The sequence below is a fragment of the Podarcis muralis genome, chromosome 14 (assembly GCF_964188315.1).
Source record: "Podarcis muralis chromosome 14, rPodMur119.hap1.1, whole genome shotgun sequence".
Taxonomy (NCBI): domain Eukaryota; kingdom Metazoa; phylum Chordata; class Lepidosauria; order Squamata; family Lacertidae; genus Podarcis; species Podarcis muralis.
In genome coordinates, this window is record NC_135668.1 from 877041 (window position 1) to 898604 (window position 21564).

At 46.3% G+C, this 21564-nt stretch overlaps 2 protein-coding genes across 7 annotated transcripts in view; one reads left to right on the top strand and one right to left on the bottom strand.

The window, feature by feature from the left end:
* DNAJA4 (DnaJ heat shock protein family (Hsp40) member A4) overlaps positions 1-14303 on the bottom strand; it is a 40274-nt gene extending 25971 nt beyond the window's left edge. For 2 of the 6 annotated variants that reach the window (XR_013390637.1, XM_077918857.1), the window contains exons 1-4: positions 14116-14303; positions 12321-12503; positions 1321-1461; positions 358-538 (exon numbers count right to left, since the gene is read on the bottom strand). Coding sequence is in view for 4 of the 6 variants with exons in the window: in XM_077918857.1 (XP_077774983.1) it covers positions 358-538; positions 1321-1461; positions 12321-12479 (481 nt within the window). In the remaining 2 variants the exon portion in view is untranslated. Of the gene's footprint in view, positions 1-357; positions 539-1320; positions 1462-3153; positions 3508-3555; positions 3710-12320; positions 12504-14115 lie in introns of those variants that run through there. The other 4 variants (XM_028707071.2, XM_028707070.2, XM_028707073.2 and 1 more) reach the window with 4 other exon arrangements.
* Positions 7344-9048, top strand: LOC144325476 (uncharacterized). Its single transcript, XM_077918854.1, has 2 exons — positions 7344-7422; positions 7630-9048. Exon 2 carries the CDS (start codon positions 7668-7670, stop codon positions 8694-8696), a length of 1029 nt encoding a protein of 342 aa, XP_077774980.1. The 5' UTR covers positions 7344-7422; positions 7630-7667; the 3' UTR covers positions 8697-9048.
* Positions 14304-21564: the final 7261 nt, after the last annotated feature.

The following is a 21564-nucleotide window of genomic DNA, read 5'->3' on the forward strand; positions in this document are numbered from 1 at the left end:
CCATTGGTAACTACAGTGGAACCTTGGTTCTCCAACGCCTAGGTACTCAAACATTTCAGGTCCCAAACGCCGAAAGCCCAGAAGTAAGTGTTCTGGTTTTTGAACACTTTTTCGGAAGCCGAACATCAGATGCGGCTGTCAGCTATTGTTTTCAGGGCACCCACGCCAATCAGAAGCAAAGCCTTGGTTTTCGAATGTTTCGGAAGTTGAACAGACTTCCGGAACGGATTACATTCAAGAACCAAGGTACCAGTGTAAGTATTTTACGCTTTGGACACAATACTACAGTAGCATTCTACATTTTGGTCTCGCACACTAGAATTTAACTGATGCAGTATTTAAAACACACATGCATACCTCTTCTTTCTCTATTCATTCTGCCTCCACCACCAAAGAACATGTCAAAGATGTCCATGGGTGAAGAGAAATTGCCGCCACTTAGGCCTCCTTCTTTAATAGCTTGCTCCCCACCCTGGTCATAGAGGTCTCTTTTCTTTGGGTCTGACAGAACTTCATAAGCCTGGGATATGAGTTTAAACTAAGAAAAGAAAGAGACCCTCTAAATAGCTGGCTAGCAGACAACAATAGTTAAGTTTCATACAAGTGATTAAGAAAACTCCTGAACATCCATCAAGAGACTATTCAGTAAATATATACCCAGCAAAAGCAGTCATCCACCTATTTTAGAGTATTTTCCCCCCTGCAGTGGTTAATATAAGAAAAAGCCAGGCCAAAATAAATGCTGTAAAGGAAATAATATCAATATAATATATCGATCAGCATAAGAAATGTTCACAGTATGCCACGGAAAATAAAACAGATATACAGCATTACTCACTGAGGAAAATGCTCTATTGCCTGCAAGACTTCCCATCCCTGGGTTCAGATGGAACCCAAGAAATTACTAGCAAAATGCCAATCATTTTGATGGATAAAATGTAATCTATATTGCAAGGATCTCCGGAATACTGTGTGTGTGTGTGTGGATACTCTGTATGGACACCCACTGTACTCCTGTGCATAGAGTACCTGTTTTAGGACTGTTGTTTAGTCGTTTAGTTGTGCCCGACTCTTTGTGACCCCATGGACCAGAGCACGTCAGGCACTCCTGTCTTCGTTTTAGGACTACTAAGTGTCAAATGTTGGTCATTCCCACTACAATAACTAAGCATAGTGGTTTACTTCCTTCTGCAACAGACCAGCCACTTGCTTCATGAACTAAAAAATAAAACATGTGCCTCCTAGCTGGTGTCTCAACTGGCCCACCTGCAGTTGCCTCCCTAAGACCCCCACTTCACCCTCTCCAACCAAAGTCCATACCCGCTCGCCCTCGCTGGGATTCTTGTCCGGATGGAACTTCAGGGCTAACTTGCGGTAGGCCCGCTTGATCTCATCCGAGGTGGCACTTGGCTTCACCCCCAGCGTATCATAGTAGCCCGTTTCCTTCACCATGGCAGCAGCCTGAGAGGATGAAAGAAACAGAAGGAATGAAGACAGCACTCAGGTTTTTCTTCATCAAATTTCCCTCATTTTGCTAAAGAATTTCCCATCCTGGAATGCAGGTTGTCATCAAATATGTTTGAAGGCACTAAGAAAGCTTTGTATATGGTAAAAACCAGAACTGGATACTGCCAATTAATCAAATGTTCCCTTTTTAAGCTGGGGTTTAAGACAGAAGAACTTGTAAAAATACAAATGGCAAGAACCATTTTAGAAGAGGTATGCTCTTTCCTTACACACAAAGTAAATGCTTCATTATTTTCTACATACATTTCATTGTCTAAACACAAAACATGCTTTCTTCAGAACTACTGTATTATGTAAATGTATACTTTAACAAATTAATCCAAAATGAATGCAATTGAATGAACACATTAAACAAGCACAAAAATTGCCCCAGACAGTCCTTACTTTCTTCAATTATCAGAACAGATATCCTCTGGTACAACAGGATTCACCCTTCCACTCCTCCTCCCTGCAGCCCCCCCAAACTCTGCTTAGGATGGTGGGAGAACCTCTGCAGCAGGTTTGAGGATGGTGGGGGAACAGAGAAGGGGAAGTCCACTGACAGGGTTATTGGCTGTTGATATGCGACTATGCATTTTGCATGCTGTTTTCAGTCACGTTAAAAATATTTTGGCAAATTCATCTAATGCATTATTTCATTTCATCTACTTGAGGGAACTGGAAATTCCCCCCCCCCCCCAAACATTGATAAGAGAACATAATAGCAACACAGCACAGATTTTTAAAGTTTTGTTTATAGGTTAAATAACTATGGAAAAACAAATTCCCATCAACTTAGAGCAGAAAAAATCCAACAGAAGGCCCACACCACTAGACACAGAAACTACTTAAAAATGACAAAATCAGTTTGCTGCTCTCCTTTTTTAAAGAGTATTCTAGTATCTAAGACACTGAGGCCTTTAGCTCAATGACAGAGCACTTGTTTTTGCCTGCAGAGTCCTTAATTCTCCAACCCTGGGCATCTCCAGCTGGTGTTATGGAAAGACTGCCGTCTGAAACCCTGGAAAACTGATGCCAGTCAATGTGCTGCCCTAGATGGATCCATGAGCTGACTTGCTGCAAGGCAGCTTCTTCAGGTCATGTCTCAGGTCTCAGCCTGGAGTTTTCTAGAAGGCCTTAGAGGAGACACTTGGCTTCAGCCACTTCACTCAACCCGCAAATGGGGACGACAATGCTGGCCTAGCTTGCACAGAGAACTGCAAGGCCGTAAGCTAAAATAAATTATGACATGGTAACAAAAATGAAGCACTCTTGAACATTAGAAATGGGCCACGGTTGTTCTCCATCTCCTAGAGATGGGAGATAAAAACTGAAGGTCTCCAGTTTGACTATCCCTATAGCCACCAGTTCGTTCTTCCTCAGTCCCCATTTGTCACATTAGTACTGACCTACCTCACTGGGTTGTCAAATATCTATATATATATCTGATGTAAATGCAAGGCAATGCCAAGAGGGCTCCAGGTGTCCTCTTTTAACCCCAGTGCCGCCACACGAGGTCAACAGCGTGGACCCACCTACTACTACAAGGCAACTTATAGAAAACCCTCTGGACACTCAAAAACACAGCGGAAACACGATGTTCCCCCAACATTTCCAAAATGCATATAAGAAACTATCGTATTGTACCAATAACAAGCTCTACTTGGTGCAATTCTTGTTTCTTCATCCATCTATATTTTTATAATACTCTTCACCACGAAAAACAGTGTTTGCGCCTATTGGCATCCACAAGGCAAATAAACGCCTCGCTTGACCCGTTTCCATTCGCCCTCTCCGTTTCCAGCACAGAGCGACGCCTGAGGCGGCAGGGGGCGAGAGGCCCCGCCGAGCCCCTTCGCGGCAGCCCCGGAGCGACCCGGCGCCAGGGGAGCCAGAGCAGGGCGCCCCAGGGATCATCCAGCCCACCCCCAGTCCCATTGCTGCGCCTGCAGCTCTGAAGGCGGCGTTGGCGGCGGCGGCGAGTCCTTCCTCGGGAGCCGCGCCGGCCTCGGCCCGCCCTCCGCCCGCATTTTCATCCCGCGCCCGCACCTCAGCGTCGCCGGCGCTTCTCTCGCGTCTCCCTCGCGCGCTCCGACCCGGCGAGCGGCGCCTCGACCGAGAGCCTTTTATAGGCGCCGCCGCCGCGAACTTTCTGGAACGACGCCGCCGCGACGTCACGACTAAAGCCTCGACAAACCTAGCGGGACCAATCGGCGAGCGCCGGGAGGGCGGAGGCTCCGCCCCCTCCTTTCCGCGCCCATTCAGAGGGGAGACGAGGAGTTGCTAAGCAACGGCCGCCGCAATCTGGCCGGCGCCGTGCGCGAGGAGGGCGGAGCATGAGGCCCCGCCTCTTGCCTTATATGGCAGCCGGCGGCCGAGCGCCTCCCGGATTCTGCCGCTTTCTCGTTGCTTCGCGAGCGGCGCTTCTGGGCGCCCCAGTGCGCAGTCTCCGCCCAGGAGGACGGCGGCGGCGGCGGCGGCGGCGGCAGCGCTGCTCTAACGAGTCCCTGTTTTGCACAGCTGCCTTGCGATTCTCTTTCCGCCTCCCCCCGCGGGGTCCCTTCCGATCCCACCAAGCCGTGATTCCTCTCGGAGGAGCTGAAGCCCCGGGGCCTCCCGCGTGGGACTGGCTGGAGAGGGAACCTGCCCCGGCGGGGCGCGCCCGGCTGGTCCCCCGGGGCTCCGGGCAGGAGACGGCCCCGCTTATTTCTTACCATTTATTTATGAAATGTATTAGTCTCCTGTTATGGCCCAAGGCATAGCGGCTTGCAAGCTAGGCTCACGTGGTTGACCTGCAACCTTTGGCAGGTGTCAATCACCTGGTGTCATAATTACATCAGAAGATGTAATCGTCCCACTCGCTTGCTAAAGCTGTCACCCCACCCCCCCTACTGAAGGAGGTGAGGATAGGTGCCCAACCTAGGCCCGAAGTCACCCCCCCCCCTCAAATCAGGTCTCAAGCCTCAAGATTTTTTCCAAAATTACTTTCTCAGTAGTTAGAAGCATTTCGCTCTCCTGTAACAAAGGTAGCTGAATAGAACAATGCCTTTTCGCTTCTCAGGCTAGCTGACCTTGCCAAAAAGTACATTCAATTTGCAACTTTTCTTTCCGGGAACTGTGCCAATAGAGCAAGAGAAAAGAAATATATCTTGGACACGCTGAACGCAAGGCTTCTCGTCCCCTTTTCCTGGGAAGGGCGCCAAGAGTCCAAAAGAGTCCCAAGACAGGAGCTTTCTGTTCATGCTCAGGAAACTCAACATGGGGCAGGACTCCGGAGGAGGAGGAGAAAGGGGAGGGAACTGGAAGGGGAATATATGCTCTGTGCAAATGGCTGTGAACTCGTGCTTGCTTTGTGAATCTATCACACTTGCTCCTTCTACCAGCCCGGATGGTAGAAATAAAGCTTTTTCTCTGAAACTATTCCTTGAGTGTCTGTTGACTCCCATTTCCCCGTCCCGGGCGCAAAGCTCTTCTCACCCGAAGCTAAAAAGGCTACACTACCATACGGATCTGGAAAGCCAGGCCAAAAAAATTGCTGGTTGGTTTATTTTAATGCATTTATCTTGCCCCTTTTTTCTCCATGGAGCTCCAGGTGGAGTCCATGGTCCTCCCCTCCTCATTTAATCCCCACAACAACCCTGTGAGGTAGGCTAGGCTGAGAAGCAGCCCAAGGTCATAGCTGGGGGGGGGGGGGGTTCTCCCAGGTCCTCACCTGACACTCACCACCCCACATAGGTCAGATATAGAATTGCACGGATAACAAGGGGTGGATAAAACCGAATTCCAACCCCCTGTGATACGAGCTTGGAGAGCTTGGGTCACTCTCTGCCTCTCAGCTTAATCTACCTCACAGCCCTGTGGTTGTGAAGGTAAAATTGGGAAGGGGGTACCATGTAGGCCACCTGGAGCTCCTTGGAGAAAGGGTCAGATACAAACATAATAAATAAGCAAATTAAAACAAAATTCGAGATGAGAGTCAACTCCATTGAGCTCCATGAGATGCAATTCCAAGCAAACATTCATATTTTAAAATGTATTAAACATTTGTTCTCTATATTGATATATCCAATATTTTGTTGGATATCTCAAGAAGAGATATCCAAGCAAGCTGACCATTGAAAATAAATAAATAGGTAAAACAGTTAAAAAACAAACGAGCACACCCCTCCTGCAGTTACTTAGGAGTACGTCTTGTGAAGTTAAGCAAGGCTTATGACTGAGTAAGCCTGAAAAGGGTTGATTAATGATCTGCCCTTTACCTGAAGGTTCCAGAGTGGAAATATATACACTTCAGAATAATAAAACTAAAAATATCCATGATACAAAATAAAGGTTTCCTTGAAAGCAGCAGTGGCCAAAACTACAAATTAGCAATACACATCACACCCCCCCTCTTCTTTTGCAATGCAATTATAGATGTGTTTAATCAGAAGCAAGCCCCATTGAGAAAGGACTGCAGCCTTACAATGCAATCGTACCCCTGCCTACTTAGAAGTAATTCCCCGTCAGGTTTGATGGACAAGTGAGAGCATAGGACTGCAGTTTAAAGCTGGACCCCCTTGCACACAGAAGGCTTTTTTGAGCATTGTTCTGGGCATCTTCCCAGTTTTCAGGGCTGAGTGAGGACTGTCACTTCTGAGCCACCTCAAGAAGGCAATGGGGCAAGACGGTCACTGCCCTGACCAGAAGGGGTCAGATCAGTGGATGAAAACCAATGGAAAGGTTTTGTGCATGCAGCACCAAATGCATGTAAATCCAAAGCTCATGATAGCCATGACAGCCATGTTCAAATATATAAAAGGATGTCATATAGAGGAGGGAGAAAGGTTGTTTTCTGCTGCTCCAGAGAAGTGGACACGGAGCAATGGATCCAAACTACAAGAAAGAAGATTCCACCTAAACATTAGGAAGAACTTCCTGACAGTAAGAGCTGTTTGACAGTGGAATTTGCTGCCAAGGAGTGTGGTGGAGTCTCCTTCTTTGGAGGTCTTTAAGCAGAGGCTTGACAACCATATGTCAGGAGTGCTCTGGTGGTGTTTCCTGCTTGGCAGGGGGTTGGACTCGATGGCCCTTGTGGTCTCTTCCAACTCTATGATTCTATGATTCTATGACACACAATTTGGAAACAAATTGCGTTGATAGGACGAGCCTTCCTCAACTTGGTGCCCTCCAGATGTTTTGGGACAACAGCTGGAGCTGATGGCTGATTAAACCATCTACAGCCTTTAAGATGTGTTTGCAGAGAGGGGAATTGCTTTTTTGTTATGATTTAATCGCAGTGCCTGGAGACAATCGGTCAGGCTGCGTATCCACAGCAGGGACTAGAGGAGGAATGAGCGCTGGGAGGAGTGCAGAGAGAAGAAGAAGTACCAAGGTGCATCTGCAGCAGCCTTCCTCTTCCCCAGCTGCAACAAAACCTGTCTCCTCCTCTATAGCCACAGCAGGCACTGTAACTCTCCATTGGTTTGACTTTAGCTCTGAAAATGCAGTCCTCCATTGTCTCCCAAGACAGACGGATGCCAACAACAACAGTTTTTAATTTTTGTTTTATGTTGGTATCTGCCCTGTGATCTTTGGATGGGCAGTATATGAATTTAATAGTTAAAATAAATAAATGGGGTTGTACTCAAAATATATGCAGGGCGTTAGTGGTGTGTTGAGGGGGGAGGCTGACTGAATGTTATGTGTGCAAATCCTTCAGAAATATTGGGATGTCTCCAAAGTCAGTTGTACTCCGAGCAGACCCCTTGAAATCAATGAACATGACTAATTTCAAAATTGCCACTGTAGGCTCCTTTGGGAAGAATGTAAACTAAATAAAAATTATTCAGGTAGCAGCAGCAGCTGAAGAAGGAACAAAAAGGGTTTTCCTGTGTGAGTTTCTTGTGGCTGTTTAGCTGCTCTCTCTGGGCAAAGGTCAGAGGGGGCAGGGCTTCTGTTGAGGTAGGTGATTAGCTGTGGGAGGAGCTTATCAGAGCTTTAGGGCAGCGGCGCGCGCCTAGCGGCGCGCGCAGTTTGATCCATATTTTAGATTTAGGGGAGCTAGTCTCAAACATTTGTTGGGGGAGACCTAGGTTTTTTGGGAGGGATTTATTTGTCCTGTCTCCACACTTTTTATGATAGAGGACCACTGTAGTCACCCCCAACGACACGTTCCCAAGATGGAGGGTGAGGGAACAGCTGCAGTCGCCTGTGGTTCTTGCGCAATGTTTGCCATCTTGCCAAAGGTTGCAGGCAGCTTTACCTGCAGCAATTGCATGTTGATTGCCCTCTTAAAAGACAAAGTCCAGCAACTGGAGGAACGTGTAGCTACGCTCCAAAGAATTAGAGAGCTGGAACTCTTCTTGGAAGCAACAGAGCACACCGTCTCCACCAAGGAAGTGACAGGGGACTCCACTGAGAAGGTGGCTAGTTCACCAACACAGGAGCCAGATATATGGAGAAACGTGACTCAAAGAAGTAGGAGGCCCAGGGTTCGCTCTGATTGTTTAGAAATACGCAATCGCTTTGAGGTCCTTTCCCCTAGCATGGAAGACGAAGAGCAGACTCCATTTGAGGATCTCTCCCTCATTACAGTCGATCAGGTATATGAAGACGAGGAGCAAAGGCAGTCCTCTGGGAATGTCCAGGCGACCTTGGAACCGACAGCTCACAGAAGAACCCCGACCAGACCTAAGAGGAGGCGTGTAGTAGTGATAGGGGATTCCCTACTGAGGGGAACAGAAGCAGTGATCTGTGGGCCTGACAAGATGTCTCGGGAAGTGTGCTGTCTCCCCGGGGCTAAGATCCAAGATGTAACTGAACGACTGCAAGGAATCATAAAACCCACTGACAAATACCCCTTCCTCTTGGTTCATGTGGGAACCAATGACACTGCAAGCAATAGCCTCCAGAAGATCAAAAGAGATTACGAGGCTCTGGGCAGGAAATTGAAGCAATTAAATGCACAAATTGTCATCTCATCTGTCCTCCCAGTTGAACGACGTGGCCCAGGGAGAGAGGGAAAAATAGTGGAAGTGAACAACTGGCTTCGCAAATGGTGCAAACAGGAACGGTTTGGATTCTTAGATCACGGAATGCAGTTTCTTGAAGATGGACTTCTGGCAAGTGATGGGCTGCACCTCACAACGGTTGGGAGGAATGTTTTTGCAAAAAATCTCAGAAACCTCATCAGGAGGGCTTTAAACTGACTAATGTGGGGGAGGGAGACAGTGCTCCTGAAGGTAGGAGTCTATCAATTGATGAAGATGATCATCCAAATGTCATAGACCGAATGGAGCAAAGAGCATGCAGACCTAGTGGTGGGAGGAGAAAATCCTTAAATAAGAGACACGGGGGAATGATTAATGGACTTCAATGTCTGTACACTAATGCGCAAAGCATGGGAAATAAACAAGATGAGCTTGAGCTCCTGGTACAGCAAACTAAATATGACATAATAGGAATCACTGAAACCTGGTGGGATAAATCCCATGATTGGAATGTAATAATGGAGGGATACAATCTATTTCAAAGAAACAGACCAGACAAGAAAGGAGGAGGAGTGGCATTATATGTCAGGGATGTGTATACTTGTGAAGAGATCCAAGATTTAGAACCTCAAAGCCAAAGTGAGAGCATTTGGGTCAAAATTAAGGGAGAGAAGAATAACAGTGACCTCATTGTGGGAGTTTACTATAGATCCCCAAGCCAAACGGAGGACATAGATGATGCCTTCCTGGAACAGATGGCCAAGCATGCAAAAGGAAGGGAGATAGTAGTAATGGGGGACTTCAATTACCCGGATATTTGTTGGATGTCAAACTCAGCCAAGAGCATAAGGTCAAACAGATTCCTCACTGCCCTTGCAGACAACTTCATTGTCCAGAAAGTGGGAGAAGCAACAAGAGGAACAGCCATTTTAGATCTGGTCCTAACCAATGTTGATGACCTGGTTAGTGGGGTAGAAGTGGAAGGATCATTAGGCGCGAGTGATCATGCTCTTCTGAAGTTTACTATACAGCGGAAAGGAGCAGCCAAGCATACTAGGACTCAATTTCTCGACTTTAAGAAAGCCGACTTCATAAAGCTTAGGGAAGTGCTGGGTGAGATCCCATGGACAGTAATACTAAAAGGAAAGGGAGTTCAAGATGGCTGGGAGTTTGTTAAGAGGGAGATAGTAAAAGCACAACTTCAGGCAATACCAATGAGACGGAAACATGGAAGGTGCCTAAAGAAGCCAGGGTGGCTATCTAAAGAACTTTTAACTGAGTTAAGATTAAAAAAGGATGTGTACAAAAAATGGAAAAGGGGGGAAACCACCAAAGAGGAATTCAAACAAATAGCCAGCACGTGTAGACACAAAGTCAGAAAAGCTAAAGCACAAAATGAACTCAGGCTTGCTAGAGAGGTTAAAAGCAACAAAAAAGGCTTTTATGGGTATGTTCGTAGCAAAAGGAAGAACAAAGAAACCGTGGGGTCACTCAGAGGAGAAGATGGTGAAATGCAAACAGGGGACACAGAAAGGGCTGAACTCCTCAATGCCTTCTTTGCCTCAGTCTTCTCCGATAAAGAAAACAATGCCCGACCTGAAGAATTTGGAGCAAATGATTCAGCAGAGGAAACACAGCCCAGAATAACTAAGGAGATAGTACAAGAATACTTGGCTAGTCTAGATGTATTCAAGTCTCCAGGGCCAGATGAACTGCATCCAAGAGTATTAAAAGAACTGGCAGATGTGATTTCAGAACCACTGGCAGTCATCTTTGAGAATTCCTGGAGAACAGGCGAAGTCCCGGCAGACTGGAGGAGGGCAAATGTTGTCCCTATTTTCAAAAAGGGGAAAAGAGAGGACCCAAATAATTACCGCCCAGTCAGTCTGACATCAATACCAGGGAAGATTCTGGAGCAGATCATTAAGCAAACAGTCTATGAGCACCTAGAAAGGAATGCTGTGATCACCAATAGTCAGCATGGATTTCTGAAAAATAAGTCATGTCAGACTAACCTGATCTCGTTTTTTGACAGAATTACAAGCCTGGTAGATGAAGGGAACGCAGTGGATGTAGTCTACCTTGATTTCAGCAAGGCATTTGACAAGGTGCCCCATGATATTCTTGTAAAGAAGCTGGTAAAATGCGGTCTTGACTATGCTACCACTCAGTGGATTTGTAACTGGCTGACTGACCGAACCCAAAGGGTGCTCATCAATGGTTCCTCTTCATCCTGGAGAAGAGTGACTAGTGGGGTGCCACAGGGTTCTGTCTTGGGCCCGGTCTTATTCAACATCTTTATCAACGACTTGGATGATGGACTCAAGGGCATCCTGATCAAATTTGCAGATGACACCAAACTGGGAGGGGTGGCTAACACCCCAGAGGACAGGATCACACTTCAAAACGACCTTGACAGATTAGAGAACTGGGCCAAAACAAACAAGATGAATTTTAACAGGGAGAAATGTAAAGTATTGCACTTGGGCAAAAAAAATGAGAGGCACAAATACAAGATGGGTGACACCTGGCTTGAGAGCAGTACATGTGAAAAGGATCTAGGAGTCTTGGTTGACCACAAACTTGACATGAGCCAACAGTGTGACGCGGCAGCTAAAAAAGCCAATGCAATTCTGGGCCTCATCAATAGGAGTATAGCATCTAGATCAAGGGAAGTAATAGTGCCACTGTATTCTGCTCTGGTCAGACCTCACCTGGAGTACTGTGTCCAGTTCTGGGCACCACAGTTCAAGAAGGACACTGACAAACTGGAACGTGTCCAGAGGAGGGCAACCAAAATGGTCAAAGGCCTGGAAATGATGCCTTATGAGGAACGGCTAAGGGAGCTGGGCATGTTTAGCCTGGAGAAGAGGAGGTTAAGGGGTGATATGATAGCCATGTTCAAATATATAAAAGGATGTCACATAGAGGAGGGAGAAAGGCTGTTTTCTGCTGCTCCAGAGAAGCGAACACGGAGCAATGGATCCAAACTACAAGAAAGAAGATTCCACCTAAACATTAGGAAGAACTTCCTGACAGTAAGAGCTGTTCGACAGTGGAATTTGCTGCCAAGGAGTGTGGTGGAGTCTCCTTCTTTGGAGGTCTTTAAGCAGAGGCTTGACAACCATATGTCAGGAGTGCTCTGATGGTGTTTCCTGCTTGGCAGGGGGTTGGACTCGATGGCCCTTGTGGTCTCTTCCAACTCTATGATTCTATGATTCTATGATTCTATGATTCTATGATTTCAATGGGTCTACTCTGAGTAACACTTTGCCGGATACAACCTACTGGGGTACATTGTTCTGCTAGTGGAAGCCAGCACAAGGACTGCTGCTGGTGCAACTCTCCTGCCCCCTTCCCATGTGTCCCATGTGTCCTCCCCAGGCCTGCTCTGGGGGGTCAAGAGAACCCCCAAAACAGTGCATGGGAGGGAGTAGGAGAGGGGAGATGGTTCTGTTTAGTTCAAAGAAATGCTTGCAGCGATGAAGCCATCTCAGAGCCACATTGCATTCCTGCCATTACATCCGCACAGGGCTCGCCAGTGGTGAGCTTGGAGATAGGATCCATGTGCCCGGGTGACAGGCAGCCTGTCTTGGCAGAGAGGTCCGTTCAAACTGGCCCAGTAAGCAGAGAGCAAGAATGCACAGATCTGAAATTTAGGAAAGGCTTCCACGAGGGAGTGAAATGCAATTCATATCAAACATCTAGAGAGCTTTGTGCTAGAATGACCTGGCAGTTTAGAAGTAGTTTTCTGAAAGTGTGCTGACATGTTATAAAATAGTATCTTGGATAACTTTGATTTAAAGGAAGGAATATGCATGGAATATAAGGAGGTTGTCTTACTGCATTTCCATCAGCTTGTTTGTCCTCGGTTGCTTGTCCAGCCACTTGCTGCTTCTCTGCAGAATTGGCACTGGATGCCTTGTCCTCTGCTGGCTGCCCATTAGCCTTCTTCTCCTCGGAGGGCTGCCCGTTGGGTTTTTTGTCCTCTTTAGGCTCCATTTCAGGTTCCTTTGTTTAGATATGCTGAAGTAGATTGGGAAAAACATTCAGAAATGATGAGATATGAAAGTACCTATTCCCCAAATGCAAATTGCAAGTGTGTCCCCCTTGCCCATGATCCATTTTGGGAACACAGTACACATAAACCTTTTTTTAAAAAACACACTTAAAAACCCCATCCTCCACATCAGGGTCCCAATCTGGATCAGCACCACTATTCCTGCTGACAATTTGTGGAAACAAAAACAACAACCTTGCACTTTAGGACACAGATTCATAGCTAACATAACACATACTTGGATCTTCACTGTCAAATAAGTGCATAGTTCTTTGCAATCTTAAAGCAAAATTATGCATGTTTCCTCGGTGTTTCCCATGGAGGTCAGTTGTACATACCCTTGGGGTAGTGGGTGTAGGATTTCAGGCCTAAAGTCAAGCCTGTTTACTCAGAAGTACTGTAAGTCCCACTCAATTCAATGGGACTAACTCCCAGGAAAGCATGCACAGGGTTGCATTCTTCCCTCTGCATTCCTTTTTCTTTGTCTTTTAATATATGTAGAGTGCATAGAAAAAATAAGGTGCTTTAGGAGTGTTAAATAATATTAATATACACACTTATATGGGATCAAGTCCTATCATGTGTTCCTAAATTCTTCTCTGGCTTGGATTCAAATCTGCGCCCAGGAAGAATTGTCAGCTGATTCATCTTTCATTCATCATACTGCACTGATAGCACAAAAAGGCACCTGAGTAATGTAGCTTTCCTAAGATGTACTTCCAAAAGAAGACTGGACTCAAAAATACACCAAACCTCTTTTGGGACGAGGGGGATTTCTGAGCTACTCCAACCTAGACTGAAGGGAAAGTGAGTTGCCCATCACTAGTGCTTGCACTGAGCGTCATTTACCATCATTTTGTCGAGTTGGAAGAGACTCCAAGGGTCATCTAGTCCAACCCCCTTCAATTCAGGAATCTCAGCTAAGGCATTCATGACAGGTGGCCATCCAACCTTTGGTTGAAAACCTGCAAGGAAGGAGAGTCCACCACCTTCCATGGGACCCTGTTCCACTGTCGGACAGCTCTTATAATCAGACTGTTTAGTTGGAATCTCCTTTATTGTAATCTGAATCTATTAGTTCAGATCCCACCCTCTGGAGCAGCAGAAAATGAGTTTGCTCCATCTTCCATGTGACAGCCCTTCAGATATTTAAAGATGGCTTTCATATCCTCCAGGCTAAACCTACCCAACTCCCTCAACTGCTTCTCATCAGGCTTGGCTTCCAGACCCTTTTATCACCTTAGTCACCCTCCTTTGCACACTTTCCAGCTTGAACATTGACTGAGCATTGACTTGTAATCTGAAATGTCCTTTAAAATGTCCAGTTTTTAAGTATAGGGACTGAATCAGGGGTGCCAACCTGAATAAAATATTGGGGGGGGGCAGGTAAGCCCCACCCCGCATAATCAATCCCATGACATGGCACACCCACACCATATGAATGGCAATGCCCATGAACTTTGGGGGGCTGAAGGGACCTCAGTGCCTAGGAGGTGGCTCCTATGGACTGAATTATTATTATTATAACAATCGTGAGCTGTAATCTTTTGCTGAAGAGGTGCCCAGGACAGGACATACCTGTATTTACGTAAGAATTCATCTAACAAATGTGATGCTTGAAGACATCTTGTCCAAATGTGCAGATGGGAGATTCAGCTGTGGCAGGTGTAAACAACGGAAGATCTGCTTGAGAAAAACAAAAACAACAGAGAGCTTAGAAACATCCCGTCCTTTCAGAGACCACTGAACAGTACCACCAGCAACCTTTCCTCTGGCCAACTGTCAAATGGAATGAATGGAATGTTTCCCCCTTTGACCTTTATGGTCGCTTAGGAACACAGTTGCTCCTGATTTGCTGCTTCCTTTACCTTCTAAAAATAGGTGTGTGTTTGTGTGTGTGGACATGGACTTTTTAAAAGAGTGAGGTCTGTTTTATGTGTTTAAAATATTTCCATACTGCCTTGTCTAGTGACTTAATGCAGAACAAATTACTCTGCCACAGCAAAAGCGTGTGTCCCCCCCAAAAAAATCTATGTAGCAAAGCCACAATTTATTAAAACAACTTCAATAGTAAAAATGCCTGTGCAAGTGATGAGAGAGAGAGTGATTTGGGGGGAGATGGAGATGCAAATTTGGGCCACAGAAATTTGAACTGGCCCAAGACACTTGGACACCTGAGGCAAACCACGAAATGATGCCCTCTCCCCACCAGGGAAGAAGGGGTGAGTGATGATCTACAGCGGGACCAGCAGCAGTGGTGATGCAATGCTTGGAGGCCAGATCTGCTGCCCCTGTGGATCCTGCCACCTGCGGTGGTTGCCTCCCCTTGCCTCATGGGTGGGCCAGCATGGGTGTGAAGTCCCTATGGAACACCGGACAAGGCCACTGGCTGGGTTGGCTCCAGATCATTTCAGGTCCCCACTCTCATGTGCTGGATTGGGCCCCAAATCAGATTGAGGGGGGCTCACACCATTCTAATACAGACTTGGAATAGAATCCTAAACACCCTTATCTGGGAGTAAATCCCAGTGAGCCTTGTGGGGCTTGCTTCCAAGAAGACATGCACAGAATTAAAGCCTTGGAGCAGGAACAGCCATCCTGGAGCCCTCCAGATTCTGTTGGAATGCAACTCCCATCTGTCATGGGCTAGAAGTTGGCTTCACCTGCTGAGCAGCAGCCTGAAGGAGCAGAAGATGAAGTGGCTGTACCTGCTGCTGATCAACCTTCTTGCTCTTGATGAGAACCAGCTGGCTCCAGCTTTCTTAAGCAGGGTTTCCAGTCTCAGTGAGTTGCTGAAACAACATTCATAATTCCTGACCAGATTCTTGCTGCTTCATGCTTCTTGTGACGTTGGACCCTCGGCTTTCTTGACCCCCGGATCGTCTGACTATGTGAACTGAGATACTCCTGAACTTAGGACTGGACTGGACCTTGTACGGTGGTACCTCGGTTTATGAACTTAATCCATTCCAGAAGTCTGTTCTTAAACCAAAGCCGTTCTTAAACCGAGGTGTGCTTTCCCTAATGAGGCCTCCCACCACAGGTGCCCCTTCCACTGTTCGGCTTCCGTTTGTAGACTGAGGTAAAGTTTGCTAACCGGAACACTACTTCCGGTTTTGCGGAGTTCATATACCAAATAGTTCATAAACAGGGCTGTTCTTAAACCGAGGTCCCACTGTATATGGACTCTGCTGTCAGGCAACCTCTCCCCTGAGACTCGGCTGGTTGGCTGGCCTCTCCCCCCACTGAGCTCTGTCGTGGCCGGCAGCACAGGACTACCACCCCATCTCTGCTGACTGTTGGCTGTAGCTAACAACATCTGGGCAATTCCATATGGGCTATCTCAGGCCCTCCAAGTGTCCCTGTTTTCCAGGGAAAGCCCCAGATTTACAAAAGCTGCCCTGGATTCTGATTTGATCCTGGAATATCCTGCTTTTCCTTAGGATGTCCCTATTTTCATCAGAGGAATGTTGAAGGCAGTGCTATTTTTTTTAAAAAAAAATGTTCACCATGAACACCTCCCTCTTTCTCTCAGAATGGTAATAGTGGCCACCTGGAAGGTGATGGAACCCACTGAGAGGTGCCAGAACAGAGCTATGGTGTGTTCCGGCTGCAAAGAAACCCTGGTTGGAGGGTTAAAGATGTGCTGCCTGAGCCTTAAAAACTTGCAGCCAGCTGGCAAGGGGTTAGGCATGAGGTGGCCAGCAATGGTTTGGGGCAGGGGTCTGCAACCTTTAAGACAAAAAGAGCCACTTGGACCCGTTTCCGAAGAAAAAAAACCTGGGAGCCGCAAAACCATTGCGACATTTAAAGCATGCGCGCTGCTGCCCTCCGATCTGACAGTGGGCAGGAAGGTGACATCAGGATGGTGCGTGACTAACGCACGCACCGCCCCATGCGATGTCACAGCCAGTACAGCACCCGCCACAGTGGGGAGTGTCGGGGCGCACAATGCGCCTCCTCCCCTCGCTAGTATCCGCCCCGGAGCCGCGGCAAAGGTGTAAAAGAGCCACATGCGGCTCCGGAGCCGCGGGTTGCAGACCCCTGGTTTGGGGGAACTAAAGTTTTTTAGGAACTGTATGAAAAACCTGCTCTTCTGGTTTCCTGCCGATCGGGAAGGGAGCGTGGATCTGATCAGTCTGAGACCTGCAGGGGAAAGAGGGGAGAGCTCCAAGGCAAGCCCCCCCCCCCCGCAAGTTCCGCTATGTTGTGGAACATTGAGAAGTCTGGCAGAGCGCCGGTCTCCCACCCCCGAAAAACACCACCGAAAGGCAAGTAGCGGGGAAAGAGTGGTCTAGAGCGCTCATGGCTGCATCGCGAACCTGTGGGTCAAAGCCTCAATCTGCCACTGTAACATTATAAAGCCGAAAAATATCAGTAAGAAGATTTCTGTAAATGTTTGAAATTTCTTTCTTTCAATTCAGTGAAAACGGAAACTAGAAAGGAAGTCAACTTCCATTTTCTGGCTACTTTCCAACTGCTGGGTAAAGATTTGTAAGTGGAAGATTGACAAGCCACTTCAATCGCTCTGGTAAGAAATCCTTTTTTTGAGCTTCATTAGCATATCTATCTTATTGGAATACTGGATATACTCTTTGATCTTCAACTTGAACTTGAACACTGAACTTGAACCGTGATATAGAATATTGGATATAATTTTGATCTTTAACTTAAACTTGCACAGTTTCTGATTTGGAAAATACCTTACTGAACTATTTGGAATTATTTGGAACTACCTGGAACTTCACAATCAAACCCAAACCTACGGAGGGGAACACTCATCTAACTTTGGACAAAAAAGTCCATGGAAAAGCCTGGAAATAGCTGGAGGTTGGGCAACTAATCAGGCCAAATAACGTGATTGGTGAAGACCAGAGTATTTGGAACTTTGGAAGGAAATAATAACTGATCACAAAAAGAAAGTAGACTACATTTAATTGGACTTGGGGAAAGTTTCTCTTTGTCCTTGCGGCCTTTTCCTTCAACCGACGGTTCTGGATTGATGTTGAGAGAACTAATTAACAACTACTGCATACCATCTAGACATTGTAAACAGTATCATTTTGTTAACTTTTCCCACTTTATTAGCTTTATTTTCTGTCATTATTTTGTGGAACTGTCTTTGTTAATTTAGGGTATTTCCATTTCCGAATTGCTCCTATCCCTTTGTCTGATATTTTGCTTTCTATTTTGCTTGCTCCCAACTAAGGCTGGGTGGTGAGAACAACCAAGGGGTGACTTGTGGCCTTGAAGGAGTGATAAGACTGAGCTGAAAGAATTATTGTTTTGAGAATAAACCAGAAGACTGGCTAGTATAGAAACAGTGTAAACTAACTTAGAAAGACAACATCAGAAAACAGGCTGCTGCAGGCAGAAGGGGATCTATGCAGGAGACACCAGTCAGACCTGTCTCTCCAGAAATGGCAGATTTTCTGGCAGAATTTTTAAAAGACATGTTGAAAGAAATGCAAAATCAGTCTGAAATGATGGTAGTGGAATTGGGGAAAAATACTAAAATGGTCACAGAAATGTGCAATAAATTAGAAAATTTAACAACCCCCCCCCCGAAGCTTTGCCGCCTTGCCGACGTGGGGATCCAGGGCACAGTCCTTCAATGGCTGCGCTTGTTTCTCTCTGGTCGGGGACAGAGGGTGGCGCTTGGGGGGGGAATTGTCATCGCGCCACTCCTTGGTGTGTGGAGTGCCTCAGGGTGCGATACTCTCCCCGATGCTTTTTAACATCTTTATGCGCCCCCTCGCCCAGCTTGTTCGGAGTTTTGGGCTGGGTTGCCATCAGTATGCCGATGACACCCAACTCTATCTGTTGATGGATGGCCATCCTGACTCAGCCCCAGAACACTGATCAGATGTTTGGAAGCTGTGGCTGGATGGTTATGTGAGAGCCGGTTGAAGTTAAATCCTTTGAAGACAGAGGTCCTCTGGCTGGGACGGGATGATATGGGATTGAGGGGGCAACTCCCATCTCTTGCGGGGGTGCAATTAGTGCCAGTACCGTCCGTTAAGAGTTTGGGTGCAATCTTCGACACCTCCCTCTCCATGGAGGCGCAGATTAGAGCTATAACAAAGGCGGCATTTTTTCATCTCCACCAAGCTAAGCAGTTGGTTCCTTACCTCTCTCACCATGACCTACCCACTGTGATCCACACGATGGTCACCTCCAGACTGGATTATTGTAACTCGCTCTACGTGGGGCTGCCCTTGAGACTGACCCAGAAACTTCAGCGGGTGCAGAATGCCGCGGCGAGACTCCTTACGGGGTCTTCGCTGCGAGATCACATTTACCCGGTGCGGTACCAGTTGCACTGGCTCCCGGTGGAGTACAGGATCAGGTTTAAGGTGCTGGTTTTAAGCTTTAAGGCCCTATACGGCTTAGGACCCTTGTACCTACGGGACCGCCTCTCCTGGTATGCCCCACAGAGGAACCTACGGTCTGCAAATAAAAACATCCTGAGGGTCCCAGGCCACAGAGAGGTTAGTCTGGCCTCAACGAGAGCCAGGGCTTTTTCGGCTGTGGCTCCAATCTGGTGGAACGCTCTGTCACAAGAGACTAGGGCCCTGCAGGACTTGACATCTTTCTGCAGGGCCTGCAAGACAGAGCTGTTCTGCCAGGCCTTTGGCCAGGGCACAGCCTGACTCTCTCTTTTGGCAATCTTCACGGAGCTCTGGCCCAATGGTTGCCATCGGTTTGATTTGAATTAATTTTTATAATGAAATGTTTTTAGAATGTTGCACTATTTTATTGTTGTTAGCTGCCTTGAGCCCGGCTTCGGCTGGGGAGGGCGGGATATAAATAAAATTGATGATGATGATGATGATGATGATGATGATGATGATGATGAAATACAAAGATCTTTTAGAGAGGAAAACACCCAGATGGCTTTCGCCAATGGAGGCAAAGGCCCAGAAAAAGTTAAATATGGAAACCAAGTGGTTGAGATACTCTGATCTGTTATTGGAAGATAAAGGATACAAATTAAAACCATTTGATCAAATTAAAGATAAAATAAATTGGCTACACAACCACCAGATCAATGAACTGTACAAATTAGATAAGAAAAATGGTTTTGCTTCAGAAAAAACTAAGTTGAAAACAGAGTTGTTGGACTCTAAGGTTAAAAATTGGTCTAAAATGTATAATTTACTGTTGGAGTGGCATACAAAGGATAAACAAGTTAAATCTGTGATGATAGATTGGGCAAGAGATTTGGGACATAATATAATGTTTGAAGATTGGGAAAGGTTGTGGAGGAAAGGAGTCAAGTTCACTGCATGTACGGTGTTAAAGGAAAATATTGTGAAAATGATGTATAGATGGTACTTAACCCCTGTAAAACTAGCAAAGATATATCATAATAGTAATAATCTATGCTGGAAATGTAAAGAAAAAGAGGGTACCTTTTATCATATGTGGTAGACCTGCACCAAGGTGAAAGACTTCTGGGAGAAGATTTATAATGAATTGAAAAAAATGTTGAAATATACATTTATTAAGAAATCAGAGGCCTTTCTGATTGGAATAACAGGTATGGAATTGCCCCCAAAAAATGTTAGATTGTTTTTGTATGCCACAACTGCAGCTAGAATTTTGTTAGCCAAGAATTGGAAATCACAAGAAGTCCCAACAGTAGAGGAATGGCAGATGAAGATGATGGACTTTTTGGAGCTAGCCAACCTGACTGGAAGAATCTGCGACCAGAAGGAGGAGGAGTACCAGGAGGAATGGATGACATTCAAAGACTATTTACTTAAATATGCTAAGATAATTTAATTGGAAAAACTTGCAAATATCAGATAGGCTTAGGATTTAAATATGTGATGTTAGAGAATAATATGTTTAAAGTTAAAATGAAAAGAAAAGAAAGATGTTAAGTGATTAAGTTAATTTTATGAGAAAAATTGGTTTTGTAAAACTGTTACAATGATATACACTGAAATTCAGCCAGGGGGATTTGAGGAAGTCACTTAACAATATTACTAAGATTGGATCAAGTACAGTTAAGATCTATGTTTGTTTGTCTGTTTAAAATTTTGGAAAATCAATAAAAAAATTTGGGGGAAAAATAGATCAGGGGTCAGCAACATGCAGCCCATGGGCTGGATGCCACCCACGAAGACCATTTTTCCGGCCCATGAGCCGCCCCTGAACTGAGCCGCCTGCTTGGCGAGTCTCCCGCGCGCTTCGCTAAACCAGTACAGTGCGGCACAGGGACTCACCAAGCGGCGCCAGAAATCGTGCCTGTGCATGCACAGATACCGGAAATCGCATCTGTGCATGTCCAGACACCAAAAATCGCTTCCGCACAGGCACAATTTTTGGCATCTGGGCATGTGCAGAATTGATTTCCGCCACCACTGACATGTGCAAATGCAATTTTTGCATTCGTGCTGCGCCAGTCTGGCCCACGGATGATCTCTGTGAGAGTGATTCGGCCCATGGCCAGTAAACCTTGCCAACCCCTGCATTAGATAGAGAGTTTACAGTCTTTTCACATGTCTACGAAAGTAGTGCAAGAAGTCATGCAATGTGGCTCTCTAAAGAATTGGAATTAAGAGAAAAGAAAAGCAAAGAAATAATGCCAAGAACACAATCCATTAATTTTAGAATTGCAAAATGAAAAACATTCCACTCTGAGGTGGAGATTGAATGAAGATTTGTTAGACAATCAGAATCTGTTAGAGAAAACAGAGAAAATATTAGGGGATTATTTTGAGCTAAATTTTTAAAAAAGGAACAGACTGTCAGGGAACTGCCATTGGAGCCAGAGGAAGAGGGAGGGCTCCAGAGGGATGCCGGAGAGCGTCCCGGGAGGGAGAGAAGCAGCACGTCTTCTGGGGAAGGAAATCAGCGTAGCACCAGTGGAGAAGGGGGGCAGATGGGGGAATCCGCGAGGTGGCTCCAAGACTCCTCGCCGGGGACCAGTGGGGAGAGCACGGGTCCTCCGATGCCCACACCCTCCCTGCGCAGAAGGCTTCTGCGCAGGGAAAGTAGGCGGAGACTAGGCGTCAA

What these genes read in the sequence shown, in the direction of transcription:
- LOC144325476 (XM_077918854.1), top strand. Translation starts at nt 7,668, where the DNA reads ATGGAGGGTGAGGGAACAGCTGCAGTCGCCTGTGGTTCTTGCGCAATG.